This window comes from Tyto alba, unplaced genomic scaffold (genome assembly GCF_018691265.1).
Source record: "Tyto alba isolate M040663 unplaced genomic scaffold, T.alba_DEE_v4.0 Super-Scaffold_33, whole genome shotgun sequence".
In the NCBI taxonomy this organism is placed as follows: Eukaryota; Metazoa; Chordata; class Aves; order Strigiformes; family Tytonidae; genus Tyto; species Tyto alba.
In genome coordinates this window covers 11,594,244-11,617,506 of record NW_024881308.1, presented here as the reverse complement: position 1 = coordinate 11,617,506, position 23,263 = coordinate 11,594,244, and the positions used below count along the sequence as shown (strand labels likewise).

The 23,263-nt window shown below is 40.6% G+C and overlaps 1 protein-coding gene and 1 long non-coding RNA gene across 3 annotated transcripts; both read right to left on the bottom strand.

Moving 5' to 3' along the window:
- Positions 1-827: 827 nt before the first annotated feature.
- LOC122154163 lies at positions 828-13,137 on the bottom strand. Of its 2 annotated transcripts, XR_006166093.1 has the most exons (5): positions 6,525-13,137; positions 6,182-6,406; positions 5,314-5,370; positions 2,354-2,552; positions 828-1,544 (listed from the first exon to the last, which is right to left on the bottom strand). It is a non-coding gene; the product is annotated as an uncharacterized LOC122154163 (long non-coding RNA). The 2 variants fall into 2 exon arrangements; XR_006166094.1 differs by lacking the exon at positions 828-1,544 and having other exon boundaries at positions 2,288-2,552; positions 6,182-6,417.
- A 694-nt stretch (positions 13,138-13,831) lies between these two features.
- LOC116959024 (mRNA export factor) lies at positions 13,832-23,176 on the bottom strand. The gene is made up of 12 exons (XM_042801023.1): positions 23,076-23,176; positions 22,458-22,554; positions 22,205-22,309; positions 21,329-21,421; positions 20,829-20,915; positions 19,174-19,260; positions 18,836-18,907; positions 18,243-18,350; positions 17,789-17,895; positions 17,630-17,705; positions 16,791-16,985; positions 13,832-15,193 (listed from the first exon to the last, which is right to left on the bottom strand). The coding sequence occupies exons 2-12, from the start codon at positions 22,545-22,547 to the stop codon at positions 15,107-15,109; spliced, it is 1,107 nt and encodes a 368-aa protein (XP_042656957.1). The 5' UTR covers positions 22,548-22,554; positions 23,076-23,176; the 3' UTR covers positions 13,832-15,106.
- Between the last annotated feature and the right edge of the window lie 87 nt (positions 23,177-23,263).

Genomic DNA, 23,263 nt, shown 5'->3' with positions numbered 1-23,263 from the left:
AGGCATGTTTGGAAGCCAAGGGAGGAGGAAGGGATGCTCCTGAACCAAGTCAACAGGGAGGAAGAGCCAGAGATCCCAAAGTATCTTTCGTAAGCAGGTTCCCAAACTTCCTGCTTCTCCACTGGTGGACAACATCAATCTGTGCAGCCTGCCTCTGTGAGGCAGGGATGTATTATTCCCAGTTCCACAGGTAGTCAGGAATGGGGTTCTTTCTGCATTTTGTTCCCTCTAAGGATGAGCAACTCACACAAAGGAGGCTGTGAAATGCCCCTGCCTTTGATTTGACCTGCAGTTTTCACCCCTCACTTGGGAAGGCTGTGATTCAAATCTGGGAGTACTGTTAGTGTAATGCAGCCCCATATTCCATTCATGTACCCCTCCGTTCATAAATGCAGGGAAACAAAATCTGAGAAGCCACTCGGTGCCTCAGAATCCACCCTTGGAGAACACTCCAATGGCGAAGTGCTTGCAATGCTTTAATTCCTCCCCCTCCAACATTGGTTAGAGTCTGGGGTATGGGAGGGAGGCCTAGAAATATTTTTTTATTCTAGAAATCATTTTTCATTCACAGCTTCCATTACCCAGATATTCATCAGCCAGAACCTCAACAACTGCCCCTGTGCCTGAAGTTTATCTTGCCTCTACAGGGTTATCATTTTGTAGAGAAAGAGATATTTTTTGCCACATGATAAATGTAACATTTTAGCAAAAAAAGCCAGTGAAGTTCTAAATCACCAGCTACTTTGGCTTCTGTACAGCAGGTTCAGGCTCTACAGACATTTTTCTTTTACAGAGAAAAGCCAGTTATTTCAAGACAAAGGAATGTGTTAATGTCTGCACTCCATAGTTATTCATTAATATTTTTCTTGCACTGCTTCCATAGTTCTAAACACCCCATGCTTCATAAGGGGAGGGGGGGGAAAGCACCAAGGAAAGCCATTAAGCTTTTAATTCCTAAAGCACCAGACTTCAAGACACATTTCCATTGATTACTGTGGACGAAAGATGGAGCTAGGCCAGCAGCACCCAACACCACCACCACACTATTAACAGCCTTCTGCAAAAGGGTCTGTCATGTGGGAATCCTTGGAGCCTCCGTGGCTTATGCAGTGGTGTGTATTTGTGCTGTCCCTGGTCCATCCCAACAGCAAGCCCCGAACACACCTTTGGGGTCGGAATAAAGCCAGAGGCCAGGGCCTCTCCACCACTGAGTCATACCCCTTCTGTCTGCATGACTTCCACCACAAACTGCACATCAGCTGCTTCCCGGGCTGCCCGAGCTAATGGCAACCCAGTTGGCATTCAGTCACTGTCCTTTTACAGAGCTTAATTCTGCTCCAAATGATGGCAAAGATTCAAATCATCCAAATAGACTCCAACTCCTCTGCAAGGAAGGCAAGGCTCATAGTTCTCAACAGCTACCAGAAGCATCTCAGTTCATGATGCTTGTACTGGTCAGGGGGAGAAAAACATCATATACTTTTTCCCACTTCAAACATGAGCCCTGCATCTTTCAAAGGAGGAATCCCAGTTCCTCTTCTTTCCTAGAGGCAGGAACAGAAGTTCTCTTACAGGCTGAACAGAACAAGAAAGAAATTAGGGCTAAGCCTGTACTTGGTGAACACTGCAAACCCCACAGCACTGCAGGTGTGGATGGGGGGAGTGTGCATTTGTTTTGCCACACCCTGGAAAGCAGGATGGGAAATGAAGTCTCCTGGTACAGCTATTACAAACACAGGGTCTAATGAGCGGTTACACAAATACTGTAGGAGAGAGAAGAGAAAGCAAGTAAGAGTAACTTTATGGATTATTTCCCCCACCTCCCACCCCTCCCAGTTCTTGTGATAAAGTCATCCTCCCTAAAACACCAACAGATTAAATCCATCAGATCAAAACTGCAGGAGCTTGGCAGAGCTAGTTTGCTGATACTTTCCTGTGCTTTTACTACAATAATAAGAGTACCCAAGAAAAGTATGTTTCAAATTTCTCTGGTCAAAGAGAGCTCCTGCAGAGATAGCCGTATCTCAAAGTACGAAGCTGCCTTGGGGAATGCTAGACAATGCTTAGCACAAATCTGAGAGCAGACTGCAAGCAAAAAGAGGGACACGCATCTGATACGTGTTCTTGTGGAGCTGTATTTGCTTCTTTGTAGTTATTAAGAAATAAAACTACACTGGTCAATCAATGAGGAGGCTGAGAGAAAAGTCACCTTTAGCAGCAGTGTGCAACCATCCATATTCTTAAGGTATAGGCTTTGTATTGCAAAATCCAGAGCATCCTATTCTCATACAGATTGGGAAGATTTTTATGGTAATTCAACATAGTTAAGAGCACTCACTGGCTTTTTACTTACATGTTAATATATTCCTTGAGGTTTATACAAAAGTGATACACAAAGGCTCCTTCTGGTGGACTTCAGCAGCATTATCCAAGATGTAAAATGGAGGAGCTGCAGATCACCAAACCAAGCATCCTGATTCCACTGAAAATCTTAAGAGAAGGTGGCACTGCAAGACCATCCAAGTACAGAACCACGTAGAAATGGTTCCTGTCTAAAGGAAGAAAAACAAATTATGGCAGAAGGAGTTGTATCTCTAGGAACACAAGAACAGGACAGAGAGATGGGGAAAGAGTAGCAAATTCATTGCAGGGGAAAAGCTAGCCCTGTTCCTTGCCCTCTGCAAAGCCACAAAGTGTTTTCTATTCTCGTCCCTCCCTTGACAGGGAGCGGTAGAATGAAAGTCAGTGAATCTCTGTGGCACTCTCTTTGTATACTTGCCTGAGCATTTCCCTTTCTTTCCCTGGTGTCTTTGGGAGAATTGTGTTGAGACATCTCAGGTCTGATCTGAAAGCCCTTGAAGAACCTCCTTCATTTCTTAGGAAACTGATGGGTTTTATTTTTAAAATGGAGCAGGGCTACTGTGGAGCTCTGACCTTTTTCAGTTTCTGCTGCTGTTTAGCCAAGACTTCATTGCTGTAGGGCAGTGCCCTTTGGTTTTGTCATGGATACCCGCTTACTGGTTATTGCAACAAGAGTAAATGAAACATCCCTCTCAGAGGCTCCGCAGTTAAATAAGTTAGCTGGAGAGCAAGGGACTTACTGTGGGAACTGTTTGGTTTGTTAGTTTTACTAATGCTCAGTCTGGATGCTGGCCACCAGCTAGGCTGTGAACAGTAGCGTAGTTGGGAGATCTTGAGGGAAGCTGCATGCAGTGGCATTTTGTTTAGGTTTTAGCAGGAAATTCTGCATCTAGGCCCTTTGTCTCAGATTTTCTGCTTTGATGCCCTGAATACATCGTGACCACTGCTTAACTCAGAGCTGCTGCTGCAACAAGAATTAAAAAATAAAAATTCTTCCTCTTCAGGCCACTTGTAACAAAATATTTGAGCAGAGGATGTTCCTAATCAGGACTGGTTTTTGAATAGCCTTTTGCTTCAGTAGGAATCTTCCAGTAGGATTATTTCCTCTTCTGAAATATTTCAGAACTAGGGATGCTGAGTAAGCTCTATTTCCTTTGCTGGCTGTGCTAGTTACATAGAAGCAGACCATCAGCTCTAGTAGTCACAGAATGATCTGTTTGAATGATGCAGGTAACCTGCAGTAAAAGAACACAGTAAGATGGCAGATGGATATGGACATTGGTAACTAGGACTGATAGAAGCAACAAATTGCACACCTGATTTGATTCTGCTGGACCACAAACACATTTCAGAGAGTGGTGAAAGGAAATGTCATTAAAAGACTAATTCTATGTCTCCAAACTTTCCTGCCTTCCCACTAGATATCCCTTTGCAAAATAAAAATTATGGGTCTGTGCCATGACAAAGGACAAACTGAATTGTGGTAACTTCTAACAAGATTCCCTAAAAATAAAACAGAGCCTAGGGAAATTGCAGAGCTTGTAACTGCTTGGAAGATCTTGCCACAGGAAGGCACAGCTGCAATGCAAGCCTTGGATAAAAGTCTGGAGTAAAATATAGGTATAAGAGGAATAATGGCCAATGTAGCTAAGAGGCTGTGCTGTCATATTGCTCATACACCTGCAACTACCAGAAAGGAGAACTTCTACACTCAGGAATGTTGTGCTTTGTTCTTTTTTGATGGTATGTGTCCTGAGCTTGCTATTTCTTTCCCCACTTCCTCTGGTCCTGCACTTCCCAGGACCAATAGGCAATGTTAGGAATCAAAGTCCACTGGATGGTAAACCACTTCCAACTGCTACTGCTGGGTGCAGCCGCTGTCAGAGCTTCCTTTGCTCCTATCTACCAGGAGATGAGCTGTGGCAGTAAGACTCCCTGCAGCTCACAGCTCCACAATCACCATTTCCTCTGAGTTTCGCAGAGACTAGGCTCAGCTGCAACACAGCAGCTTGGCACTTTTTCCTCCACACGCTCTTGTGCCGATCACGCGTGTCACAGGGGAAAGCGAGCCACCTGTTTGGGACCAGGAAGGATTGGGTCAGCAAGGAAAGGTGCTTCAGTAGACTAGTGATGAACATGTGCTGCAGCATGCCCTGACTGGTCAAACCTACATTTATTGGTGCTGGTGTCAGCAAACTGGTGCTGGTTACTCTGTTCTTGGGGAATTTCTCCTCCGTGATCTATGATGCACTGTTAATCACAGGTAGCCTCCTGGGAGTTGTGTGTGTAAATGTCTGTCAACCAGCCTATAGCCAGTCTTGGCAAAGCATGCTAGGGAGCTGGAATGACCATGCGCTGAGGATGCTCGGGCCTGCCAACTGGTAGTTGTCACAGCCTGGCAGCAGGGAGCTGGGCTGGCCTTCTGAGCAATGAAAATACTGCCCTTGGTTAGGATTGTTTTCTGGCACTGTTGGCATCTATACCAAACAGTTGTGTCATCATCAGTATTGTAAAGTCTCAGCCTAGAGCAATGGTAACCCTTGCCTTTCCTGGGACCTTGGGAATGATCGCTCTTTGGCCTATTAGTTAATAGACTAATGAAAAGTGCTCTGATGTTCATACTGCAGATAAATTATGTAACAAATCTATGAAACTCTTCACTAGCTGATTTCAGTTTGTTATTTACTTTGTAGGAGAAGGCAGGAAAGGGATGATGAAGGTTAGAAACAGAAAACAGAAAGGACAAAGAAAAGAATTCTTGTTGGTTTCTGGACCAGAGGTTTCCAAACAGATTTTCTACCACAACTCCTCCACTGATAATAAGTAATGGTGATCGGAAGCTGTAAGTTAAAGAGAGATCCAGCACACGTTTCCTGCTATTGACAGCATTAGGTGATGTCAGAAGAACATTAAATATGCAGGCCAAAATACTGCTCATTTCCTCAAGTTTACCTTTGGTGATGCCATAGAGGAAGAGTCTCTTCAGAACAGGCTCGGGTATCCCCAAATCTTAAGGGGAAGGCATGGGGAGAAGGGAGAGAAAGATAAAGAGACAAAACCATTAGTCATCATCTGCTAAACACAACCTCTAATAAAGATACTGTTCCTTTCTTGAATTTCTGCACAGAAATTCTGGCGGTCTTTAATGGAAATATTGTCCCATCTCTCTCAGGCTGGGATTTAATTATCAAACAAAAGTGTTGTCCTGCCTGAAAAAGTTTTTTAGAAAAAACACTCCATTTGAGTCAAACTGCAAAGCTTACATCTCAAAATAGTTCAACAAATGTTTTCGCTATTTCCATTTTATGTTGTGTTTTGGTAAAATATTAATTGTTACTTCATACTTTTGTTAGCATTTTGAAAACCATAAGCTACATTTTAAAATGACCAAGAAATCATTGCATGTTCTTTAAAGGAAGGAAGTAGAAAAATTCAGGCATTTTGAAACAGCATTAATAATTATTTTTACTTTTTTTTTTTTTTTTTTTTCCCCCAAATATTTATTGAGCTGTTATATTAAACCTAAGTGGTATTTTCCAATTTAAAAAAAAGAAAAGAAAGTGCCAGAAAGTTCCTAACAATCTCTGCCAGAGCTGCCAGGGCCATATCCCATGACCTTTTCATGGGATTGCACGTGACACTGGTAGCACAAACTGAGCAGGAACTGTCCTCCCACTCCAACCAGTGAATAGTCAGGACACAGAAGAACACTAAACAAGATGTCTCAGCTCTGGGACATACAACATAATTGTATGGACATAACAGTCTGAACAGCTAAAGAAAAGTGAATTCAGAGCTGGAACATATTGATGGCACTGACCTGAGATCTCAGGTGGGCCCTTTCTATTCAACCTCTCACAGGCAAGCATACCCAGGTCTCAACCGTCTGGATTGTCTCCTTAATCTGGTGGTGTCCTCTTCTCCAGGTTGCTGTATTTTAGACCTCACTAACACAGACTCTTTTGTCACATCCAATGAGATAAATAATCCATCTACTCCAATATCATCCTTCCAATTTCTGACACTTTTAGAAGGTACTTAATGCCTGCAATGAACCTGGCCGAGTGCAGAATACCAAACAAACAAACAAACAAAGATTGGCATGGTATGTAATTAACTTTCTTTAAAGGTTTAATTAGAAACTCTTAGAGCCTTCTACTTACCATGTCTACTCTATTCAAACACAATGACTGTTTGCAGTGGTGCTGAACAGGATATGAACACAACTGAACTGTCAAAACATCAAAACAACGTATCAGCACTGGATACAAAAGCTATATCCGTGGACCCTGGAAAGGTATTTAAAAAGAAAAACATAGTTACCTGAAACCTGGGAAGAATTCCAGCTTCTACGTGATCTCAAAAGGCCTAAAGTGTGTCTTTTACAGAAACAGTTACCACACTGCCACAGAACGGCAGCCCCACCACAGGCTGCAAGGGTCAACACTTGGGTGATGCCATCCAGTTCCCAACAGTACAACACCCACACCCAACCCGCTGGAGCATCGCAGTCATTGCTGATGAGGAAAAGCAATCAATAGCTCAACAGGCAACTGCCAGCAACACGATGTCCCCAACACTGCAGCAGGACAATGACTTCAGCTGAACATGACAACTGAAACAAAGGCAGGCCATTTCCTGCTAAATCACACAGACCAGTTACTACATCATGCTTTTAGTTAGTGGATAAGCGCATAGAGATGAGCATAAGACAATAAAAAGGCTATGTATTACATGCATTCTTAGAAAGACAAAAAGGTTGGTAGGTCCATTGATCTGTATTTTTGAAGTAAAGTCAAGCTCATGAATGAAGCATATGGATTGGTACTAAATCAGGAAATCCAAACGCTTCGTGGAGTACGGTTTTCCTTTTGCCAGCCTGGGGGATGCCAAGGCCAGTCCTACTTCAAAGGACATTTTCCTCAGCCTACAAAAAGAAAACAACTCTTCTGTTACCTTACCACAAGGGTAGCTTTGACAGCACTGTCCATGAAGATAAGGAGGCCTAGTAAGAGCAAGAGAGTAGTAAGTAGGTGCTCAGATGTCTCCATAATGGGGAAGTTACTATTGGGGAACTTTCCCCTGGGCCAAGCCATGTACAGAATAGTTTGGAAAGTTCAATTATCTTCTCTTTCATTTCCCCACTGCTGCTGGCAGGACCACCAAAGAAGGTGCTCAGATGATGAAGTAGATGACCCAAGCCATTGTGAAAGACGCAGGTCAGCATTACAGCATGACTCGAACAGCATCACACAGCCTATGGTTGAACAAAAGCTTGATAGGAGAAGGGTTCAATGAAAAAGCTTTTGCTAAGCTGTTCTCTTTTAATAGACATTTCCCATCTTTCCGTGTTTTTGTGGCAATCCCAATCCCTTTCAGTCCAGTGAATGTGTTTCTGAAATGCTACATGCTAATGTTTGAAATCTGACAACATTCAACAGATGCAAAAGTTGTTCTTTACAAATATATAGGTACTGTTCCATAAATTAAAAATTAATGCATAAACAACTGATTACTGTCTGCAACCCTGCTGCTTTAGACCATGAATGAACACGATGTAGAAAAACGAGACCTCTAAGGAATAGTCAGATATCTGCAGAAAGCAATTCCCTGTCAGTAAGTGATGTCTGTCCTTTTGAGTCCATATAAATCCCACTGTGTTACAGCAGGAGCATGGCAGACAGCTGTCTTTCCAGAGTAAAAAGACTGTATTTTTACTCTGGTTTTAGCAGTTTTACACTAGTTTGAGCTACTGCATTATGTCTGCACTTCACCGAGTACAATAATCACGGCCTGTTCTAAACAAGATGTATCTCCATTTGTTGTAGATTAGTACTGTAGGCTAGCAGAGGAAGGTGACTGAACCAGTTGACAGTGGCTCAGAAAAAGACATTTGAACTTACACATTTCTGGAAGATGGCACAACTGTGATAAAGCACTTTGTGAGGGTCTGAAGAAAAACTGTTACTTGAGTTTTGCTTCTTGGCGTTCCCAGGAACTGAACATTATCATTCTCCTCATCTGGTCCAGCAAACCAAAGAATGTAGCGCTAATGATTTGCATTTAAAAAACATTAATGACAGAAAGTATTCCGTATCAAACTACAAAGCATTTGTTAATACACCATAAAGCAAGGAGACTTAACGGACCCAGGTATTTAACATACAGCTTCCAGCATTCTTCTATTGCTACAACAGATTCATTATTGGATCTCAGCATATACTTACTTCACATGTATGAAGCAGCTATTGCCTGCAAGTATATACTGGACAGTGAAGGGTAGACTCTTCCTATTCGCAGTTAAGAGCATTACCTTAATCTTTTATCCAGGCCTGTTTTTCAGTGGCACTTGATACAGGAGCTATACGAAACACTTCCTTGAATACATAAAGCCAGAGGTTCAGTTACACATGATTGAAGATCTATGCCACTAGTAAGACAAAAGCTCCTATATTACCTGGCACATGCCTGCTAAATTATTGAAGTGTCTCTTCAAACTGAATATATTCACTGGATAATTAGTCAACAGAAGAAAACGGTCTCTCTTTACAAAGCTAATGTTGACAGGTATTGTATCTTTCATGCACTGTAACAAAGAGTATTTGCAGAACTGATGCAACACAAACATTTGGAATTGCTCTGTCAATGCACAAGTGTTCCTGAGGCACATGGCCCCCTTTGTGATATTGCCTCCGTCTCATATTACCTTACAAGCAAGTCCTAAACTGTGTGACTTCCTTTTACCTAATGTAGCACTATCTCCACTCCAGAAGCGGGTAAACGGTACAAATAAATGAACGCTTGCTTTGCATTTGAGGAATGAGCCTCACCAAGCTGAAATCGGTACCTGCAAGCCCGACTCCAGCCCTGTGCTGTGCTAGCCTCTGCTGCCGTGTCATGCGGGCCCCACCCAGGGCAGGGCAGACAGATCACTGCCACTCTTAATTCCCAACACTCGTAGTCGCGATATCCCAGCGTGCCGCTCCAACGGCTGCATTCTCATGAGCTTGTTTCCTGCTGCAGATTCTTGGGAACACAGGCTTCTCCATGTGCACACAGAACATACTGTACAATGAAAGTACTAGCATCTGTCTGCTGAAACCATCGCAGCCAGCCAGCTGATGTTGCTTCATTTATTCTGACCTGGCAAGGGAAGAACAGTAGCAAGTTTCCACATTTAAAATGGCTGTCCTATTGCCGAGAGCAGTAGGATGGTCTCTGTGCTGCCTGTATATAAACCTAAGCTTACCTGGAAATAATAGATGGCTTTCAGTTGTTTGACCAGCAGCTGTAGGATGAAATACACAGTTCTACCAACTCCAACTCACAGCCTGAGGTGTGCAAAGACAACATTCTGTCAATGCAGATATTACTCTTTTTTCTTTAAAACTAGCCTGTCACCTGACACTAAGGGGACAGACAGGCTCTTTTATGGATCCTTAGCAGAATGATGACAGCACTGAGTTGTAGTTACTTATGATTAGTATAGCACAATTTATTATGAGAATGGCACAGTATTTCTACAAGTACAATCGATATGGTACAATCTATAAGTAACATAAAACAGAATTTATAATACAGCTTAATTTATAATTGCTTATCACATGAACCCTCTACAGATTGGATCTTAATACATGGTTATCTGTATCAATATAACAATCATAATCTAGATTTGAAAATCATATAAAAGATGACAAGTCACTCGATCCTCAAGAGGAAGCGGACAATGGTGGAAGCATCCCTGGTCACTGGGGGGGTCACTGGTCTCACTGTCCAGCAGCAGTTTGGGTCAAAGTTCCCCAGTTTGGACTTGTAACTGCTTGATTTTATGGACAGTGCTCCCTGTTCTGTGGTGAGGTCATCACCAACACCGGGCTGACTGGGTGCCTGGGACCTTCAAGGCCAGCAAGGAAGGGAGTAATCGGCCTGGCACCCAGGAATTCTGAGGTCAGCAGGGAGGGGAAGAAAATACCTATTTGGTTTGTCTAGTTGGTTCACAGCACCTTCAGGGACTGATAACGAGGGAAAGGGAATGAATACGTTACCCACTTAGTAACCCAGAATGGCTGTTCGCCTTCTAAAATGGTGTTAGTTATGCCAACCACATTACCAGAGGTTGGGAGCAGGGGCTACCAGTCACATATGCCCCAGGGACAAAATAGCTGCATGGGGTTAATAAGCGATTTAAAAACATATTTATATCTTGTTACTCAAGACTATTCCTCCCTTTTATTATCTGGTGCATTTCCCAGTTTTAAAACAAAAATAAAAGACACTACATTACAATTTTTTGGAACAAAGTGCCCTTGGTTTTAAGTAGCTTGTCAATGAGCTTACCTGTTTGGGTTTTAGTGAAGTATTTTTACTGTCCTTTTAAATTCCTCCAAGAATTCCACTTTAGAAAAAAAAAAAAAAATCTAGAGTTGCTTACCAGTTTTAAACCTAGCCTCCTATGACAGCAGTATGAAAACTAGTGTAAGTTATTAAGATTTGCCTTAGAAAGGGAATTTAATTAGAACACTAGCCAGTAGTCCAGGTCATATGCTAACTCAGTCAGCTCTACCCCCACCTAATTCTAAACTCCTTAAATATCTGGTACTCAAACATGCTATCAACACCTTTAATACTACCTAGGCCACAAACTCAGGCAGCCATACAGATGTCTCTTTGAGCAGCTAAAAGACCATCACATGGATTGTTCTAAAAAGGTCTTCATTTACATTTATGGATAGGTATCATGTACAGTCCTGTAAAACTCAAATTGAAAAGTATTTCCATCCTGTATGTATCTTCATCCATTCCATGAGTATTTTGAGATAGGTCGATATTACAAATAACTGTATCTTGTATGACAGCACACGTGCAGTAGCTCTGCAGGGCACTGCCAGCTCCACAGAGAACTGCAATGGAGCCAGGGGAGCAGCAGACCATGCTGCAGGGAAAGCTTTCGTTAGGAACCATCAATGCTGCCATCTCCTGGCACAACAGGAGATTTACAACAGCTTTAATTTACACATTTAGAGCGTTTTGTGCACAATACAACTGCTAGTGTAGAAAATTTTATTAGGGAATTGTTTTTTACTCTGAACTTGTTCATTCATTGTTTTGTGTTGCAGCACTAGATGATGATTCTCACCTGGCTGATATGCTGAACAGCCTAAGGGAAATGCTATACATAGTGAAGCTCCATCAGAAACTTTTGGAAATAGTTAGGTTGGCCTTACCCCAGAAAGCAAATGACAGTTAACAAATCTGGAGATGTAAAAACATAACAGCATAAACCTTAATATTTAATTTTTTCCCTGGTTCCTCTCTACAAACAGCAACAGCAGAAAGGCAAACAAGGTAAGTGGCTTCTATCATTTCAAAGGCCATAGTGTAAACCTTTTGAGACAGGTTTGACAATTCCCTATAGTGGACAGTTGCTCAACACCTCATCTGCAAACAGCACTTGATCACAATTAAATTGAACCAGGCCTAAGCAACAGCCTTTATGAAATTTCCCACATACACCTAACCCCGTCTCTATCTCAAATCCATACTTCTCTGGAGAACTTCTCTAACTTGTTTTCCTAGCCTAGGAGCTAGGCTGGAGTAGTCACCAAATTGGCTATTGCATTTCATCTGACAGATGGTAAACTAAGATACTCTGCCTGACCACCTGCCATTGTGCAAGCATGTCTTGCTTTACTTTGTGAAAGGCTGTAGCAGATGATTTCTTCATTTTCCAAAATACATTTTATTAAACTAACGTGCAAGACCACTAACATGTGAGACTATCAGGAAGAAGGTTGAAACAGCTTATTTTGTAATGTTTATAAGATGTCCCCATTTTTGCGGGCTTAACTGAGTTTCTCCTTATGCCAAAGTTTATTTTTCTGCAATAAAACACAAACACTGACAGCAAACTTTCCAAAAAATCAATGAAAATGAGTTTTTTTTATAGATCTAGCATTCCTGTGGTTAGCTTTTTGTTCATACATTACAATCTTACATTCTACTTCATTCTTTTTTGGACAGGTAACTGCCATAGAGTAGCAAGTTAATGCATTTCCAGAACATGCACTAACACTTATTTGTGTGTGAATAAGCTCTCACTACATGTTTGATGCTCGAAGGGATACAGCTGTGTGTACTTTGCAATATAACCTTGCAAAAAATCCAAGGAGGAGTACATTGCTAATGCATTCTCTTAACCTGGGTAACGGAAAACAATCAGTTCAAAGTTTGACTCTGTCCTCCCAACTGAATATATCTAATGTGCACAGCAACACAACGGGAAATATGCCCTTCTAAAATGAGTCTGAAAAAATTAATGTGATGACTAAATAATTCTGAACCCTTGCTGACAGATAAAAAGAAACTGATTCCAACAGGAGAATAAGGACTCAACATATTAGTACAGAACTGTATTACCAAGAGAGACTTACCACTGCTGGCTTCATTATGAAAATATATGTGGCCAAACTTAGTATCCACTTAAGTAGGTGCAACTCCATTGGATCCAGTAGAAACGTACCTGCTGAACTGAAGTGAATCTATTTTCTGCCTCACTCATTCACACAGTTAAGTATTTAAATGAAGAAACATTTTTTTTTAAACAAGAAACAGATGATACATTCCATTCTTCCCTGCTTACACCAGTGGGAGTTCTGCACACAAGAGATTAGAATATGTTTTAATTTTTTTTTTTTTTTTGCTATCACTGATGACACACATGTAACCTTGAGCCTGCAATTGCTTGATAGAATTAATTTGACATGGGAGACTGGAAAAACGTACTAAACCCCAAAGATTACAGCAGAACAATCACAATCTTTAAAAATAAAATTCAACATAAACAAAAGAAATGTTTGAGCAAATGACCAGCTATCGATGTAACTGCTGGGAACTCTTTCCTGTCTTCAAGAAAACAAATAGTCCATGAATGTGAAATCTAAAATCATATAAAAATAGAAGTAGCAGACAAAAAAAACTAAATTGAGAAATAAAACCCAGAAAAGAACATCTCTAAACAACAGCAGAATGTATTGCATGGACTTTCCTCAACTATATCAAACAAGAAATACACACCCAACAAAAACTGATGAACACCCTAAAGAGAAGAGTCTGAAGTTAAAGGACCTATAGTAAAGGCTCTGGAGGGTTTAAAGATAGTACGATTCATTTGTACTAAAGACAAATTGTCAGGTGTTTGGCTGTTGAGATAGCAAGGAACTTGATTCATTCTTATAAAACAAAAGGCCTTTCGTAGTAGTCCTCTTAATTCTTGGACGCAAAACCACAAGAAACATTCATAATGAAAGAGCAACTGGAAAAAAGCATTAGATTTCCAGCTCAAGCAGCTGGGGGAAAAGTAGTTTCAGAAAACGTATCTGAATTACAGCGAAAGGACAAGAAGCTGCTTTTGGAAGTCAAACACACCATCTTGTCCATGTTATTGTATATAGAACTTTTGAATATAAAAAAGTATTTAGTAAAAATTTTATTTGAAACTTAGCATGAATCCATAAGTGTTACAACATACAGTTTTACAGAGAATTTGTACATTATGACAGATACGTCTATACATGTGCTCCCCCACCCCCCATTTTTATTTAGTCATTATCAAACAAACAACAGTTAAACAGGAATAATAAGCATTCACTTCTAAAAAGAAAACTTTGGCATGTATACAACTGGCTAGTTAAAAGTAAACAGTGGTAAATTCAAGTCAGAAAGAGACCCTCTTGTTTTGTTTCACAGCATTTTTGATCAGGATGAAACACACCAGCACAATTTTCTAGTTAATACAAAAATGAGTACTTTTTTTTTTTTTCAGTCCAGAAACCCCTGTTAAGGGACAGAAACATGTTAGGAGAGATGCAAAGGAACCAACTTTTAACTCTAAAAGGTGTCAGTTTTAAAGCAGTTTAGGCCACATGTATTTTGCACACATTGGTTTGGTCATGAACAAAACAAACCCTTTCATGGTTTCCTCATATTACTGAACTACATACCACTTGGCACAACTGACATTTTCTCCTTTGGACTAGAATAAGCATGAGTACAGCTGGCTCAAAGTCACCTCCATTGCTGGAGTGTAAGAAAAAACTAACGTAGAATTTGCACTGTGCCCATCTTCTGTCTCGAGTTTCTGTCACTGCTGTTGGCCACTTACATACCTACTAAATTAATCCAAAAAATGAGGGAAAACAATTTGCAATGCATTTCTTCCTAGCATACAGTAGACAATATTTCCATTTTGAAAATCAGAAAGCAATGAAAGAACCCCTGAATAATAAGCAATAACAAGCTTCCTTTGAGAAGAATTACTTGCAATTCTTCAGGTACCTACAAAAAATACAGTATTTATACAACTTCTCCAGAACTATTATAGTTAACATATTTTAATGTAGTACTAATAAAATAAATCCATAGATACAAACGGTTGCACGTATAAGCGGGAATATCTACCTCAATTTAGATTTTGCTGCAATTTCATTATTGCTGTGGAACAGACAGTGATTAAGTCATGTGAATACTAGCCTCTCTTTCTCACACACATCAGAGTATCTAATTTGAAAAAACGTACTCCAGCAAGTCAGAATGCATTTAAGGTTAATTTTTACAGTTCCTGCTAAATGTTAGCGATCCAAAGTTGACGGAACCGTGGTGCAATAGGGCGCAAATGGCAGAAGAGCAGTGTAATAGAGGCAGGAATGGCAGAAACACAGTAGAGTAACAGAAGTCAGACTCATACTCACTACTTCTTATTCCTAGGCTTTAACTCTTCTGCTGCATTTCGCAGAAAAATGTAGTTTTTCTTTTGTGGATTATAAAATTCATGACCCTAAGAAGAAAAGGAATCTGTATTTACTCTCTTCAAAGAAGAAATAACAACAGCATTATCTTAAAATGTAAGAATATGAATATTCCATTAGTTTGGTTTATTAAGATTTAATCTTAAACTCTTTAAGACCAGGTATTGGACAACACTGGTGGATTAGAAACAGGTTACTGTAACAAATAATTACAAGACTTGTATATAGAGAGTAAAATTTAAGGGACATTTATCCATTTTTAAGGTATAAAAAAATAAACACATATCCCTAAGGTCTACTTTACAGATGCAGCATAAGAGCTCAATATGATTTTGCTTTAAAATGTCATTCCAAGCAGAGAAGAAACTAAAACTTTAATGGCCACCCAATTTCACTTTATAGTATCTACCTTTTAGATAAAATAAGGTCACATTTTTTCAAAGCGAAGCCCAAGTTCCACAGGCAACTGCAAAAATATCTGTTCCCCAATTACAAATGCAAATATACTATTTTGGATATTGACATTATTTGCATACACATTACTGACTCAATATGCCAGTATTCAAATCAGGGAGAGTAGACACTAATGAAGCTATTAAAGTCCAACGCACAACTTGAAAATTACCAACTCCGCTTGACAGAAATGGTTCTGGAAAGAAAATTTACTGCCTACTGGTTTTACTACTTAATATTGATTTACAGATCTGAAAGAACCTCGGTACATATCTACCATTGCAGTCTACCCAAGCACTCAAGAACAGAAGAATTCATCTGCCCTAGCATCTAACAAAGTTATCTTACTGTGGGCAGCATCCAGAAGCCTAGATACAATGCAGTAAATTCAAACGTTGCTCTCTGTGGCATACAGTCAAGCTCATCTGTGCGATTTCTGCATTCATTTCAGTTAAAATCACAAAGAACGTTATCCTCAAATTTAAAAGCACTAGTTATAACAGGAAAGTAATACTTTAATTAAAAGTTGCTGTTCTATTGAAATCAGTTACATTTCAACCTGGTTACCCCTCCTCTTAAAACTATTAAGCCGCATTGATTCTTCAAATATTATGGTTTGTTGTGATTCTCTTGTTGAGATTTATTGTTGAGTCAAGTTTGGAAGAGAAATACATAAATTTAAGTGCTATCAGTAAGCTGCACTGAATGGTACTGGAAATTTAGTACATGACAGTCAAGCACTCGTTTAAGTGTTCATAACCAGAGTCACAGCTTTTTTTAAAGTTAAGTTAAAGAGAATCTGCCCGAGCAACAGAGATGTGCATTTCAAAGAGATCTGTAGCAACTTGTTAGGGTGCCACATTGCCCCATGACACTCTCCACAGCAGAATACATGTGAGCAACCAGAATAACTTCTGAAGCATGTAACTTACATGTTGCTCATCCACATTTGCAAAATAGCATTGTTTAGCAACCCTATCCAACTGAAGCTAAAAACCAAACGCACTGCTTCAGTGTTAAATTTCATAAAAATGTCTAAAATGCAGACCATTGTAAATTCTCTTGCACGTTTGTAAAATTAGACTCAGCTACTATTTATAAAGAACAGTGAAAGCCTCATGTGAAAAGAATAGTCTTAGTTGTCAACTATGAAGGAGTCACAACCTTTCTTACCTTTGACCAATCATAACTTGAAGCATATGCAAATATATTGCCATTATGGTTAAAACAACAAGCAGATATCGGCTGGTCAAGTTGTTCTGATGTTTTTAGCTTTGTTCGTGCATCTTTATCCCAAAAGCTGAATCTACCATCAGATCCTACTGTTGCAAGAGTACCATGGACAGGGTGAAATGCTATTCCATTTACCTGCAGAATCGTAAAAAATACCATGTAAAACATCACATGTGAGAACATTCACAACACATCTTGAATCCCGAGACAGTAAATACACATGAAACATTGTTTTCAACTAGATATAGGGCTGGTTTTTTGTTTGTTTGGGTTTGGTTTTTTGTTTGTTTGGGTTTGGTTTTTTGTTTGTTTGGGTTTGGTTTTTTGTTTGTTTGGGTTTGGTTTTATTTGTTTGTGGTTTTTTTTTTTTAATGTTTTCAGATGTGTTCTCTGGAAACAAAAAAAACAAAACCAAAAAAAAAAAAAAAAAAAAAAACCCACAAACCACCTCACCAAAGCAACAAGGAAAGCATCTTCTTTTCTGTAGTACCTAAAAATTCAATGCATAATCCAATTACCCAAATATATAAAATATTGCTTCAGTATCAGCAAAAGCATCATTTCCACCGAGATGATTTAATTAATGGCTGATCTGGATTTAAGGGAAGTACAAAAATGTCTTTCCTCTTAATGTACGACTACGACTGGTCTTTAAATATATCTCTAAGATAGATTTAGGCAAGGTCAAGATCAAAGAGAACAAACAACTCATAGCCAATTTTACATTAAGAGTGTAATTGTCCTGTATAAATGATCTATGGTTTATGCTGAATACTTACAGCATAGATATCCTGAGGTGCTGATGTGTTTGTTCCATTGGAGCGATGACATTTAAAAGTGAAATTATCTTTTGCACTGTGAGGAAAAAAAAAAGTCTTTTTACCTTCCTCATTGTAAACTGAGCAATAAAGAAAGGATGCTTCTTAAATGGTACTTACGGATTTGGGGGGTTGATATAATGAATAGCTACTCTTCCTTCGATACTTCCAAGGGCAAATCCAGTAGGTTTATTCACTTTGTCTTTAAAAATAGCAACACAGCGATGCTACATTTGAGAAAGATAGAGGATTTCAGGCATAGGCCTGAGGGCCAGATTTATTCTCAAAGCCGTCTGTTTTCCATGGGACACAAAACATCATATACATCAACGCAAAGTAAAGTGAAAACACAAACAAGGTCAAGAGATAGGTCAAATTCTATTGAGAATTTGGGCCACAGTATTCACATTTCTAAATTCTTACAAAGACCAGCAATAGATCAGTGGCAAACCAGGACATATGCCATAAGAAAATAAAGTACTCTGGCTTTGAAACACTGTTTTTACCAAAAAAAGGCAAACCCAGATTTTCAATCATCTCTATAAATACACTTGCAATAAAGATAATCATTTACCTGGTGCTTAAGAGGAGATTCTATTCTTCTGAATTCAGACGGTTGATTCTCTAGCTGATAAACTATCAAACCCCTTTCTGCAGTGGCCACAACAGCCATAGGATGAACCTGGATATGGTTGTACAAACAGGTTGGAAGAGACACACTTGTGTTAATAGCATGGCAGAGAATTCTATTTATTATTTCACAGAAATCCCTGAAGAAGTTAAAGGAATTAGACTATGATCTGGGGCAAATAGAGGGAGGGAAAAAGGAAAGAAGAGAAAGAACAAAGTTAATTTGTAGGCATATCTCAAACAAACTTGTATGCAAACTCATCCAGAAATGAGGGTAGGTCAGTCCTAGTGCTGATTTGGCTTTGTGTTGTTAAAAAGTCACTAAGCGTGTTTTGGATGATGCAAATACCGACTTTCTAGAGCTTGATTAAGATCAATTTCTGTTTTATTGCTAAAATCACAGAGACTGAATACTATTCTATGATTCTATGCTAACAGCTGGTGTTTAGTGTTAACCTTCAGACGCCTCAAGACAGCCAGTTTATTCATACTCCCAGTCATCTAGCTGACACTAGTTTACCGTACATCACGGCTTACCACATCTGCACAATAACATCTTTCAGGGAGCTGCAATGTCATCATAGGTGTTGGTGAACGGGTATCCCAGAACTGACAAAAACAGAGAAATGAACAAACTTACACCTGGAGTTGAGGATACACCATTTAAATTACTTCAGTAGAGAGAATGCAATTGGTACCTAGTTGATTCATTCTTGACTGTAGTCAGAATACTGCAACTCTCTGTGAAGTGAGGCTACTACACTAATCTGTTTCTTTGTATTAGTGTTTAATAAAATATTTTCACTTCACATAAATATTTTCATACACAGATTACAAGCATGCTTTGTGTCCATTTGTTCACCTAAAAATCATACCTTCAAAGTTTTATCCCAGCTTCCTGTCATCAAACAACTATAATTTGGTGCTTTAATCCAATGGATAGTCTTCACAGGAGCATCATGCTGAAGGAAAAAAGGACAAATACACACACATTTGCTAAGATAACAGTTCATATTCCTTGTTTATGCTCCTCCTATTTTTTGTATGCATTCATACTTCTTATCCATCTAAGAAAAGTGATTCAATATTTTAGTCACAGTAGTTAGGATAAGGGTTGGTCATGACCTTGTGTTGTGTAGCGAGTGCTGTAAAAATCACTCACATAAGAAAAAAATGGTTCCTGACACAAAGAACTACAATCGTCACCCTATACAGGAAGATGGTCACAGCAGAAATACAAATTACGAACAGCATGACTTTCTAGTTATTTGTAAAGGATATTATCCCTTATGCCAAAAATCAACGCTTTGCAATAAATAACTTACTATACTAAATGCATAAAAAAAACCCAGCTTCTGACAACAGGTATGGAAGAAAGGCCTATGTTAATTACACCAACAAGATTTTACAAGGCTGAGAATCTGAACTTTATGACCTCAAGTAAGCTACAAGAAGCAATCATTAAAAGGACTCACTCCCAACTTGTATAACTGCTAACTCATTTTAGTCACCGTAACTACATATTCTGTCAACAGACACTCACTTCTAAATTAAGAATGCAAATTATAATCCATGTTACTGCTGCAGCAGAAAGGCGGTATTTGTGAAAGTGGAATCAATGATTTCTTAAATTTTTTTTCCCCATTAATGCAGCAAGGTGACTGCCCTGCCTTCCACTGGGATAGAGCTAATTTTTTTTTCTTCTTAGTAGCTAGAATTTTGGATTCAGTATGGGATTTGGTATGAGAAGAATGTTGATAACGCACTGATGTTTTCAGTTGTTGCTTCAAAAACAAGGACTTTACAATTTCCCATGTCCTGCTAGTGCACAAGTACACAAGCAGCTGGAAGGGAGCACAGCCAGAACAACGGACCCGAACTGGCCAAGGGAATATTCCACATCATCTAATGTCGTGCTCAGCGTACAGGTAAGGGTTGACTGGGAAGCTCCCTCTCGCTTTCAGGATTGCAGTTTCATGATTCTTGCTTCTCTGGGATCGCTAGCCAGGAGCAGGCTGGGCATCGGTCAGTGGGTGGTAAACAACTGCACTGCACATTATTCGTTTGTATTTTCTATTATTATTATTATCATTATTATTTTTATTTTATTTCAAACACTAACTTGTTTTCATCTCAACCTATGAGTCTCCTTACCTCTGTCCCTCCAATTCTCTCCCCCAACCCCTGGGGCAGGGGAAGGTGAGTGAGGGGCTGCGTGGTGTTTGGCTGCCAGCTGGGTTTAAACCAAGACAGGGACTTAGTGAGACAACGGCAGCAATGGAAAGAGCTCTCAAGTAAAATAAGAGGAAACAGCTGCACAGGTTATTCAAATCACTTTGATTGCAGGTCTCCCTATTCATGTGCACTTCATTACCTCAAAAATGTAAAAAGCACCCTACAGCCTCTTCTTCATATAGCAGGATCTACTTCAGAAACACTAAACGTTTGCTTAATTTGCTAATAAAGGTAGCTTTTAATAAAAACAGAAAAGGAAAAAAAAAAAAAAATCACCAAATAGCTTGGGGCTTACTTGTGCAATCTGAATAGCTTGATTACTGTTGAGATCCCACATTTTGGCAGTTTTATCACAGGAAGCAGTAAATACTTTACTCCCATCCTAAAAAAACAAGAATAAGGCCAACAGATTAAATAGCTCGATCATGCAGTACCTATTAGAAAACTGTCAAGTCTTATTCTCTTCTAGTAATAGCGTAACATTAATGTAACATATATAGGGATTACAAGACAGAGAAGAAACACAAAAATAGAAACTTATTTACAACTGTATGTCATAAAAGAGAAAACCATGCTAGCTATTATCTAGCTTTAAATACATTCTTAGTTTTAAACTCACTTTTACCCTTACACTCATGTTATTCTATTAGGACATGCTTAGCACATATTTACAGTAACGTAAATCCATACAATAATCACACACTGCATCTACATATGGCACTTTGTCTGGAAACCACATGCCAATTTATTTAGTGTTTTGGTAAAAATTGTTTATTTTTTTTAATAAGAACATACATCACTCCAGCAGCCATCTAGTACAGGCCCTGTGTGCATCTGCTGAGCCTTTGGAATTGTCTGTCCATTATCCTGAACTTCCCAGCAGCGAACCTGCAACAGGAGAAGTGTATACAGACACAGCATATTAACACTGAGAACTGAAAAGACTTCTCACCTTGAGGACCCCAGCCTTAGCTTATCCAATTAAAAGTATCATTATAAACACCAAGCTTTTTTCAGAACTAGTGAAACCTTATTTTCTCTGATTACGTTGCTCTTACCTGTACAGCCACAACTCAACCCCAACTCAGACGTACCTTATGACCACGTAACACCTCCCAGTGCTCTCCTGGAGAGCCCTTAACTGTCAGCTAGAAAGAAGCTGCCTGCTGCAGGCTAACAGCCAACAGACCAAACAGAGCAGTTAAAAAATGTGCTCACATTGTCTTCCCTCCCTGTCTGTGCCAGTTGGGATCTCACCCTTCAATCCAAACACACTTCAAAAACTGGAGGATTTACCATTACAGTCACAGTTCTTTCACTGGGAAAGCATAACTATGTCAGCCTAACTGTATAAGAAAATTAAGCTAAAACCAAGTAAGAAAAATCAAAGTAATAACAATCTAACAAGGAAAACACTGACTTCACATTGCAAGCTGAAGCTCGTAACACAGAGTCAGAGGAATAGCTTATCTGGAGATCACAACTGAATTCCTCAGTTGAAGCAGCTCAGCTGTGTCAAACTTAGTGCCCTGGCACCAGACACAAGTTCTGCGGTTCTGCAAAGGGAAACATTTTTCAGGTGTCCTGGCACAAGTTTTTAGGATCACATTTTGCAGCGCTGACACCAATGCTCCCCCTTATTCAGCTATAGGTCTGATTGTGAGTACTTACATCATTCGCCCATGACCCTGCAATGAGGAAATTTCCCGGCAATGTTGGTGGACTAAATGCTAAACAAGATATGCTGTCATCAGGTGGAGATGTTACTTCAATATCCTACAACCCACAGAAGACAGAACAAAATTATCCACATTTGAAAACCGTGCACTGAGATCCTATTACTTCTATAGGGTGAGTCAGTAGGTACTGCTGTGACACATGAAAACACAGCAGAACAGTGGCTCCCAGAGACTAACACACCTACCTTCATTGGATTATGGTTATCTGCAGTCGTACTTCCAAACATGCTGGTACCTCCAGTCCCAAACCCTGATGTCGATCCAAACAGACTCATCCTTGCTCTGCAAACAAGGAAAAGGCTTACTGAGAGCTGGAAGGCCCTCAAGCATCCCTAGGGGGTCTCTGCGCGGCCGTTACAGCAGCACGCCCCTCACCCCGCCTGGCAAGCACCCGGGGACAGGAAAACATAGGAAGTTTTAAAATTTTTAAAATGAACGCTTCTCGTTGCAGTTAGATCCCTCGCATCTCCCGATCGGCCGCCCTCTCACCGCTGTCACGGGTCCCGCTCCTGGCGGCAGCTCACCCCTCCCCGCCTCCCCAAACCCCCCTCCCCCAGCACCGCCGGGCTGCCGGAGCCCCGCACACGCTCTCCCCCCGCCACAGCGGCCAACCCCGCTTCTCCCCCCACAGCCCGCCCGGCGGGGCGGCCAGAACGCCCAGCAAGCGAGGACGCGCCATTTCGCGGGGGTCCCACTTCCCCGCCGGCACGAACCGCCCGGCGCGGGGAGCGGCCACGCCGAGGAACCGGGGGTGGGGGGACCTGCCGCAGGGAAGGCGGAGCCGGCCGCCGGCCCTCACTCACCCGGACGGCGGGCCCGCTCCAGCCCGCGGCCTCCAGCGGCACGGCCCCACGGCGAAGGCGGCCGCGTCGCTCTGCGCAGGCGCCCTCGCCCAGCGGGGCGGGGGCGGCGCCTGCGCGCTGGCGCGGCTGCTGAGGGAAGAGAAAAAGCATTAATAAGTTTTACTTTCCCTGCGCTGCGAGGGACGGGG